The 10,629-nt window shown below is 55.2% G+C and overlaps 1 protein-coding gene across 1 annotated transcript; it reads left to right on the top strand.

Annotated features, from left to right (window-relative positions):
- Positions 1-2,753: 2,753 nt before the first annotated feature.
- LOC132236556 (T-cell leukemia/lymphoma protein 1A-like) lies at positions 2,754-3,310 on the top strand. The gene has a single exon (XM_059699675.1). It carries the CDS (start codon positions 2,767-2,769, stop codon positions 3,118-3,120), a length of 354 nt encoding a protein of 117 aa, XP_059555658.1. The 5' UTR covers positions 2,754-2,766; the 3' UTR covers positions 3,121-3,310.
- Positions 3,311-10,629: the final 7,319 nt, after the last annotated feature.

Here is a 10,629-nt window from a genome sequence, read left to right as displayed (position 1 = left end):
GCCTCAGCCAGAGGCATTAGGCCTGGGCAGGGGCGGAGCCTGCAACCTCGGGGAGATGGGAGTCCCCTGCCCAGGCCTGACACCTCTGCCAGAGGCCTCAGGCCTGGTCAAGGGGCCGATCCGGTGATTGGTGATTGGAGGGTGATGAGGGTCAACTCCTCTGGCTGAGGCATCAGGCCTGGGCAGGGGGCGGAGCCGGGGATTGGGGGGATATGATGGTCCCCTTGCCCAGGCCTGAAGCCTGGGTCAGAGGCATCAGGCTTGGGCGGGGGGTGGAGCAAACGATCAGAGGGAGATGGGGGTCCCCTGCCCAGGCATGATTCCTGGGCCAGAGGCCTCAGGCCTGGGCGGGGGCCAAAGCCAGTGATCGGGGGGAGATGGGGGTCCCCTGTCCAAGCCTGACACCTCTGGCGGAGGCGTCAGGCCTGGGCAAGGGGCCGATCAGGTGATCAGAGGGAGATGGGGGTCTACGCCTTTGGCCGAGGCATCAGGCCTGGGCAAGGGGCAGAGCCAGCAATCGGAGGGGTCTGGGGGTCCCCTGCCCAGGCCTGATGCCTGGGCCAGAGGCATCAGTCCTGGGCTGGGGGCAGAACCAGTGATGGGGGGAAATGAGGGTCCCCTGCCCAGGCCTGACGCCTCTGTCAGAGGCGTCAGGCCTGGGCAAGGGGCCGATCCTGCGATTGGAGGGTGATGGGGGTCAACGCCTGAGGGCTCCCAGTATGTGAGAGGGGGCAGGCTGGGCTGAGGGACACTCCCCCCCCACACACACCCAGTGCACGAATTTTGTGCACCGGGCCCCTAGTAATAATAATAATAATTCTATATAATAAAAGCCTAATATGTTAACTGTCCAGTCGACAGGTTGACTGTTCAATCAATCAAAGCATGATGTGCTAATGATATGCTAAGGTTGCTCAACCGCTCACAACGACGTCCATTGACCACCAGGAGGCAGGCACTCGGACAGGTATGTTAGCTTGCTGCTGGGACTGAGCAAGACAGGCCAGACACACCCTGGAGCCTTCCTGTGGTCCCTCCCTGGCCCTGACTGTGCACCGGTGGGGTCCCTTGGCCTGGCCTGTGCCCTCTCACAATCCAGGATCCCTCAGGTAATGTCGGAGATCCGGTTTCCGCCCGATCTCACAAACCAGACCAAGTGACCCTACTGGTGCACGAATTCATGCATGGGCCTCTAGTAATAATAATAATAATAATAATAATAATAATAAATAATACTAGTACTAAGGAGTCCTCCTTGTTCTTCAGTGCCTTGAGGGTAGAGCATGCCTTAGAGCCCTTTAAATCTTCAACACCCACCCAGGGTCAGGAACATGGAAGGCAGGAGAGTCAGCAAGACTGGAAGGGGCCCCAAGAGTACAGCACAGGCCCCTCATTTGTCACAACCTCCCAAACACCACAGTGATCTTCCTCCCCCGCCCACCCCAGGCCCCTGGGAGGCCGGGAGGGCCATGCAGCCTTTGTCTGAGGAAGGCAGAGGGGCTGGAGTGGGGCTGGCGTGGAGCTGCTGGCGCTGAGCTGCTGGACGCGTGCCCTGTGCCTCTACCTTGGCACAAAGGAGCATAATTAATCTGCACGCTCCCCTTCCATTAAGCCTTCACGTTTATACCTGAATTAACTTTTCACATCCAGGGTGGGGGAGGCTCTGTGGGGTGCAGGCGTGCCAAGCGCAGCTCTGACCTTTGCTGAAAGTGAGGGCTGTGTTGACCACCGCCCCAGAGCAGGAGGAGCTTGAGCTTGGGGGTGGCTGTGTGGGAGGGTCAGGTTTCCAAGCTCCACCCTGTGCCCTGGGCACAAGACAGAAAGGGGCCATCAGAGCCGGCAGGAGAGCGCTGCCTCCCTCACAGGGAGAGCGGGATGGAGGGCCAGCCAGACATGGGGTGGAGCCTGTGGGTGTGGCCGGTGTGGCCCTGGTGGGACCTTACTGACCACCGCCAGTCTCTCCTGCTGAAACAGCCCGCACCTTCCTAGGCTCTGCTTGGGGCCCAGCCTGGACTCAGGGCACCTGTTCCCAGGAGGGAGGCGAGTGTTAGGTCCCAGCACAGGGCAGAAGCACCACCGTGCACACAGAGGTGTTGGTGGAAACCCCTCAAGTTCTGGTTTTCTCTCAAAGGGACCCCCCAGCATTAGCTCCCTGGCCCTTGAGAGCATGAAACAGCCAGCACTTCCTGGCATAGATCTGGATAAGCAGCTGCCGCCAGTGCCCTCCACTCTGGGAGGGGGAGGTGTCAAGGCCTCCTGCCCTGCCTTCCCCAGCAGCTCCCCTGAGTCATCTGAGCGAGAGGTTTTCTAGGACCTACTCAGCCCCTCCGTGTGGTGACAGGAGAGGGGGTTATCTTCCCTCAGCTGGTCCTTATAGGTATCATTCCTCTTCCCCTCCCCCTGCCCCTCCCCCTTCATCTGCCGCTCCCCCTCCCCCTCCCCTGCCTCCTTCCCTTCACCTGCCCCCTCCTCCAGTTCAAGACACTCAGGTCTCCTCAATAAGCACCCCAGGCGTGTGCTTTGATTAAAGAAGAGAGCTGGGGGGGGGGGGTGCCTGCAAAATCTCAGTAAATGATTTCCGTCATGATCTTTGTCCTCTAGTGCAGTGGTCACCAACCTTTCGGAACTCACGGCCACCTGTTGGCGACCGCTGCTCTAGTAGCTTAAAATCCAAATCCAAGCAAGAGGCTTTGCGAGGCTGCGCTCCTGCTCCCGCTCCCACTCCCACTCCCACTCCCACACCCGCTCCCACACCGCGGAGGTGCCATGAGCGGCAGAACTGCCTTGAGCGAGTGCCCGTTCACCGCGTGCAGGAGCCTGCACCCCGACCACCTGTGGATCTGGCGGCCCAACGTGTATGTGGACGAGAATGACCGCACCTGGCTGCCCATCATCATGGAGACAGAAAGCAGCCTCCAAGTCCTCATGCTCCAGATCGAGGTCTCCCGCGGGGAGGCCATGCAGCCCAGCCGGCTGCCCCCCAGCATGCTGCCCCTCATGTGGCAGCTCTACCCTGGCAGGCGGTACCGCGCCTCCGACTCCAGCTTCTGGCGCATCGTGTACCACATCGAGATCAGTGGCGTCGAGGACATGGTCCTTGAGCAGCTGCCAGACCCGTAGCGCAAGCCGCGCGTGGTCCTGCGGTTCCTGTTCCTGTGCCCTGAGCCGCAGTCCCGCTGGCCTGCAGTGGGGACGTCCATGCTTCTGTGTTCCTTTTTACCAGCCCTGTTGTTCTGTCTGCCACCCCCGCCGGAGGGTGCGGCCGGCAGGGGATGAGCCCGCCCAGGGCCCACGGGAACCTGCCTGCAGCCCCCTCCTCGGCCTCTGGCAGATTGGCCCGCGAGAGCGCCCGGCTCCAAGTGCCCAGGCCCTACCTGTCCCTGGTCTCTGAGCTGTCTGCTGGTTTGTGGCCGCGCGCGCTCTCTCTGTGTCCCTCCCTCCCTAGTCACTCATGTTCTGTGCTACCCATGGGGATACTTCTCGTTCTCCTCCCTCCACTCTGTGCGCCTCTGGCTGCCAGACAGCGGGGCCTACACGCCTGAGCCCAGGCCAGGCCCCGAGCCCCTGAGGCAGCTCTCCCGTGGCGTGTGCCTGCTCGCGGCCATGCCTGCAAAGTCCCACCTGCCACGCAGGCTCACGCGCAGCTCACGGGAAGGCCTGGAGGAGCCGGGTCCGTGCTCAGCACTCGGAAGCTTGCGGGTCAAGCGTCCACAGCCCCTGACCTCGCAGGAGGCCAGGCCAGCGAGCCCCCCTGTAGGACAGAGGTCAGGAGTCCCCCCTTTTATAGGCACCCACACCCCTGGATGTTAATGAGGTTGTATGTAGCATGAACACTTTGTAATACTGATCGATTAAATGTAAGACAACTCACCTGAAAAAAAAATAAAATAAAATAAAATAAAATAAAATCCAAATCCACTGAGGGAGACAGACAGGCAACAGAGGCATCGCTGGCACGTGGGGGTGGACACGCAGGAGTGGTGAGTGAGTAAATGCCAGAGTGAGAATGCGGCACTCAGCTCACAGCCTCCAGAGGGGGGAGGCTATTTTGGGGTAGCTCTGAGTCACCAGAAGTGCCTCAGGGGAGGTGGGGTTTGAACTAACCCTTCAGAAGAGCTTCCAGGCCAGGCTCTGAGTCAGGTGCTTGAGCTCCTTATCTCATTCATTCCCATAGCACCCCAGAGCTGCTGATGGAACCATCACCCCATCTTCTAGAGATGGAGAAACAGCTAGGGAGGTCAGGGGCTACCAAGGTCATGGGGTTGGTCAGGGGACCTTCCCTTGTTCTGAATCTTAATGCTTTAAGGCCTCTTCCAACCTTGAGGACATGTCAAATTTCCAGGGAGAAGAGCAGAGAGGGGGCATTGCTGGAGGGGCGGAGCACTAGGGAGGTGGAGGGGTCAGGGGATCAACCCTGGCCTCAGTGGCTCCCGGGCCAGTGGTAAGAACGTGACTGTCTTCTCTGGGAGGCACGTGCTACTGCCCCAGCCCGGGAGCATTTCACTGGAGGGAGGGCCTTTGGGTTCTTTGATCCCCAGACCCTTTCCTCGAAATCCAGACCACCTCCAGGGAAGGGCAGGAGGCCTCCTTGGCGATCCTGCCTCTAAGAATGTCATGCTTTCACAGCTTTTAGAGGCTCTGCGACCCAAGTGACTTAATATCTTCTATTCAACTCCAACCAATGAGCATTTATGTGCCGGACACTAAGTGCTAGAAATGGTTCCTGGACAGCCCTTGCCATCAGGAAGATCACAGTCTAGTGGGAAAGATTGCTACAAAGAAGAAAATCCATGTGAACGGTAAATGTGGAGGTAGACTGCATGGTTCCCACACTTGGGACATCAGCCCAGGAGGAAAGGACAGGGGAGCTGAGTCTTGAAGGCTGAGCAGGTGATGGGGAGGAAAGGGGGGAACAGCACCCTAAGTTAGGGGAAATCACATAGACAAGGCCTTGGAGGTGTGGAACAGCATAGTTTGTGCTGGAAATTATAAGCTGATCATTTTATTAGCTCATGACCTTGGAGGAAGGGAGTGGCAGGAAACCAAGCTGAAGAGGTGGCAGGGGTGAGGCCATGGGAGGCTGTGGACCCAGCTAAGCAGCAGGGGTTCAGGAGCTTTCAGCAGAATCTAATGTCAGTCACACTAGAGAAGTATAACGCTGGCTACAAGTAGGGTAACGACTGTCATTGGGCAAGACTGAATCCTAGGAGGCTGGGAAGGAGGAGACTGTTATATCTCACCGAAGGGAGGATGAGGTGTCTCTGATGAAGGCACTGAGAGTAGGGAGGGAGAACAGAGGACTAGGTCAAGAAACACAGAAGAAGGGAAAGAGAGGGAAAAGGTCAGGAAGGGAAAAGGAAGAACCGATGGCTTCCAGGCTGTTGTCTTGGGTGACTGAATAGGTGGTGTTGCCTTTAAGATTTGGGACACAGAGACAGTGGCAGGTTAGTGAGAGGGGATAGTAAGTCAGTTTTGGTTTTGTTGAATTGATGATATTCAAGCGACAACCAGGTGGATGTTTCGGGTAGGTCCTTATAATCAAGCTCAGTGGAAAGGCTGGAGATGTAGAATTAGGAGAGTGAAGGAAGTCCACTACAGACATCATATTGAGAGGAAATCCATAAACACAGCCTCAAGGAACAGCCAAGCTCAGAAAGTAGACTAAAGAAATACAGCCAGAGAGTTGGAAGCCAAGGGAACAGAAGTACCAAGGAAGGAGTAGCCCCAAGGTCAAATGCAGCCAAGAGGTCAAGGAGGATCTAGAGCAGGGGTGGGCAAACTTTTTGACTCGAGGACCACAATGGGTTCTTAAACTGGACCGGAGGGCCGGAACAAAAGCATGGATGGAGTGTTTGTGTGAACTAATATAAATTCAAAGTAAACATCATTACATAAAAGGGTACGGTCTTTTTTTTTTTTTTAGTTTTATTCATTTCAAAGGGGCTGGATCCGGCCCGTGGGCCGTAGTTTGCTCATGGCTGATCTAGACTGAAAAATATCCACCAGCTTTAGCACCATAGAGGTCACTATGGCTGTCTTATCAGGGTCCTGGCAGGAGAGAGATGGCACGCTTAAACTGGGTAATTTTAGGAGGGTTTAATGAAGGGTCTTGGTAACAGTAGGGCATGATGCAGGGAAAGTCTCAGGTGGGTTCAGTGACCTGGAAGGGGCAACAAGGAATAGCTTGAGCAGTTATGACCCTGGACCCAAAGACCAAGAACAGGGGGACAGTGAGGACTGAGGGAAGAGACCTGTCTGACACGCTTGTGGGGTTGGTGAAGGGACACAGCCAGCCTGGGGGGCCCCGCAGATAGAGAGTCAGGGAGCTAAATTCCCTGACCTCACTCTCACTTTCCGTTCTCTAGCCAGGGCTCCCAACTATTGTCTACACCCAACTGGAAACCAGAAGGCAGGTGAGGCAGGAGGTGGAGTAGGTCCTCCAGGTCTACCCTTGGAGGCAGAGGGCAGGAAGGAAGGTGGACAGTGGACACAGGGGGACAAAGAGCAGATGCCCCACATGGTCTCCCCAGAGCACGTCAGTGTAGCAGTGGACAAAGCTAGAGACCTGGGGCAGTGGGTGCGCGAGTGGTGAAAGCTTATCGCATCTGCAGCATCCACTGAACGCCCTTCCTATGCATGGTAATGCCTCACTTTGCACCTGGAGAGTTAAGCCTCTCTTTCCCAGCAGCCCTTGCAGCTGTAGCACAGCCATGTGACCTGGGCTCCTCCAATCAGCCACACCAGTGAGACCCTGGATGCAGAAGAGAACAGGATGAGGAAACAGGTGCTGCGTAGAATTCATTTTCCGTTTAGGGTGGCAAGAAGGTGCTGAGGTGGACTCAGCAATTCCAGACATCTTTGGCCTCCAGAGTCCATGGCCAGTGGTGCCAGCACAGTGATGACTCGGCAGCCGAGGTTAGGACAGCCCCAGTGTAGACCAGTGGGGGTGTGGGCAGCCCCAGGTCTTCCTGGGCCTTCCCAGAGTTTCTGGAAGGTCCCTGAGATGCTTTAGTTATTCCTCTCCAGCTTAAACAAGCTGGAGTGGGCTCTGTCACTGGGCACTAGAACACCGATGAGGAGTGAATGGGGCGTGGGGCCATGGGCATGGGAAGGCAGAGTTAGCATTTAGGAGAAAGAGACAAAGGAAAGGGAGAGGGTAGACCACTGGGTCACAGAAGAATATGTTTAGGAGAGGAGCTCTGAGCAGGTTTGTGAGCTGAGGGAACAGAGAGATGGAGGGTTGTAAGTGTCCCCACCTTAGAGCTAGGGAAACTGGGGTTCGGGGAGGTTAATGATCTTCTCCAGGCCACACTGACAGTACGTGGGGTGCAGGAATTCCAGCCCTGGCCTGCTGGCTTGAAACCCTCATACCACAAGCATCGTCTGCAACAGCCAGCCCAGCAGCCCGGGGGTGGGGGTGGTGGGGGGAGTTTTCACTCAACATTTAGAAGTCATGCTGGAAGCCCAATTTGGAAGGACAAGATGGAATGGCCCCTAGGGACGGGGAAATAAGCTGGCCGGCTAGTCAGAGGGAGAAAGAGACCCAAGTTCACTGTAAGTGTGACAAGCTGGCGTAAGGCACTAGACCCAGTCGTACATGGTGCTTAGCTCATCCCCCAGACTGTCTCGCCTGGAGGAAAGTCATTGTTTCCCGAATAGCTGACCGGCTGCGCGAAGTGCCACTGCAAAGAGGCTGCCAGAAGAAGCAGAGAGGAAAGGGGCCACGGAGCGCCCTCACCAACCCTTTGGGAGATGGGCATTGCAGAACACGGAGGGCCGGCCTGCTCCATCCAGCCAGGTCTTGTTTCTGTGGCATGTTGATGTGCTCAAGGAGAGGAAATGCGAAGTTCTGATAGTCATCAGACGCGGGAAGAGATTCTGAGTCTGTGGGCGGGCAGTTTGTCCAGTGTGTGTTGGGTTGCATGTGTGCCCCTGTGCATAGAGGGCTTGTTGACAAAGACCTGGTATGCATACATGCAACACCCATGGACACAGACAATAGCGTGGTGAAGGTCAGGGGCGTAGGGTGGGGGTGGACTGGTGGTTGTCATTGGGGGGAAAAGGGGACATATGAATACTTTCAATAATACAGATTTAAAAAGTGGGGCTCAGTGGATAGAGCGTCAGCCTGCGGACTGAAGGGTCCCGGGTTTGATTCCGGCCAAGGGCACATGCTTGGGTCGTCGGCTCGATCCCCAGTGAGGGGGTGTGCCGGAGGCAGCCGATCAATGATTCTCTCTCATCATTGATGTTTCTATCTCTCTCTCCCTCTCCCTCCTTCTCTGAAATCAATAAAGAAATATATTTTTTTTAAAAAAGGGGAGGGGGCTCATTGAGATGTTACAGAGCTGGGTCCCTCTGGTGGGTGGGCCTCTGCTTGGGGTCTGCCCATGTGTGTGGGTGGAGCTGGCCCATGTCTGTGAGGCCCATATCTGAGTGTCAGATGAAGATGGCATCTTCTCATCACAGGGAGACCGTGCATGGAAGAGCTGACACTGTATCACAATTAAGAGGCCAATTTCTCAGGTGGTTTCTCAAGGGACCACACTGACAAAGTCTGGAAATTTGGTTAGTAAGTGACACATACAACTTTTTCTTTGGTTAACATATGTGAGTTTAATTTCAGTAATATTTCCATTAACAACCTGTAATTAAAGCATCTAATACGGATCAGTAATTCACTTAGCAAGATTTGCATTTAAAAAAAAAAAAAACAGGAAAGAGAGAAAATGCATTTGAGGAACTCAAATTCCATTCTGTTAAATGAACATTATGGTTTTTCTGGGTATCTTAATTGAGCCTCATTTTTTAACAGAAAAATTAAACAAATTAAATTAAGCTAAGTAATTTCCCTTTTTTAGGATGAAAAGAAAGCCTTCGATGGAAAAGTTCCTTGAAAACACCCATTAGGGGAATGGGGGTGGGCAGCACCATTAAGAGAGTGTGCTGCTGCTAAGAAGCAGGGGTGGACTGAACGGGACCCCACAGCCCAGAGCTCAGGGGACTAGAGGACTCAGAACTCAGGACTGAGACTGACAGCAGAAACCCAAGGGGTGGAAGAAGCTGGGACCAGAAAGGTCGCTGGGGTGGCGGGGGACCAGCCCGCACCGGGGGCTAGATTAGCTCAGGCCAGGCAGTGGAAGGGAGGGTGGGGTGAAGAGGAGGGGGGCTGTGATTTTAGAAAGGTGGGCAGCCTTGGCCTCATTGGGCACAGGAGGTGAGGCTCAGCCATGTGGGAATGTGAGGGGGGAGAACTTCTGAACAGAGGAACAGCTTATGGCCCTGGGAGAGGGGCAGGGAGGGTGAGCTTGATGCTTGAGAACAGCAAAGAGTCCACTGTGGCTGGGCGGAGTGAGTGGAGGTGACAAGTAGGGGAGAGGAGGGCTGGATGACAGGGACCCTGCCCTTCAGAGCCCTATGGGCCACGGTAAGGGTCTCTGCTTTCACACTGAGGAAAATGGGGAGCCAGGCATGGTTTCGGCAGAAAAGCAAGTGAACTTCACTGGGATCACTCTTGCTGTGGTGTTGAGAATGAGCGGAGGGGCAGGGGTGAGGGCGAGTGGAGAAGCCTGCTGGGGGCTACTGTAGAGCAGATGGCAGCTCCGAGCAGAGTGAGAGCAGGGGTGGGGTGAGGGAGGTGGCAACTGAGTGGGTATAATTTGAAGAATTTGCCACAGATCGAATGTGGCCTGTGAGAGAGGGGTGGCATCCCCATGAGCTGAGGAGGATGGCTAACTCAACCCCCGCCTCTGAGGTGCCCCCATGCACACACTCACACACACACACACACACACACACTCTCTCTCTCTCTCTCTCTCTCTCTCTCTCTCTCTTTCACACACACACACACACACAAAGTACTCACACTCACACACACAAAGTACTCACACTCACACACACACACTCACACACACACTCACACTCACACACACTCACACTCACACACACACTCACACTCACACACACTCACACACACTCACACACTCACACTCACACACACACACACTCCCTCTCTCACAAACACACACTCACACTCACGTACACTCACACACACACACTCACACACACACACCCTCTCTCTCTCACACATACACACTCACACACACTCACACAAACACTCACACATACAATCACACTCACACATACACACTCACACATACAATCACACTCACACACACTCACTCACACACACTCACACGCACACTCACACATACAATCACACATACAATCACACTCACACACACACACACTCACACATACAATCACACTCACACACACTCACTCACACACACTCACACATACAATCACACTCACACTCACACACTCACACAGCAACAACATGGATCCTGATGTCACAACAAAGAGGCAGACCATTTCCACCCTGCTTCACCCACCTGGGTGCCCAATGCAGGAAAGGGGTCTGGGCAGACCACCCAGAGCCCTGCAGCCACGGGGATACCTAGGATACCTGCCCAGGTTAGTGCTGCTGCCACGGGAACAGACCCAGGAGAGCGCAGTGACTCAGCTCAGCAGGGCAGCCCCATGTCGCACATCAGACTCACAGCCAATGATTACTGTTTGTCACAGGTTGGCAAGCCCCACATGGCCGTGAGTCATGGCCACTCTACT

The sequence above is a fragment of the Myotis daubentonii genome, chromosome 6, assembly GCF_963259705.1.
Source record: "Myotis daubentonii chromosome 6, mMyoDau2.1, whole genome shotgun sequence".
Lineage (NCBI taxonomy): Eukaryota > Metazoa > Chordata > Mammalia > Chiroptera > Vespertilionidae > Myotis > Myotis daubentonii.
Note: the sequence above shows the minus strand (reverse complement) of the source record. Positions and strands in the feature narration are given on the sequence as shown.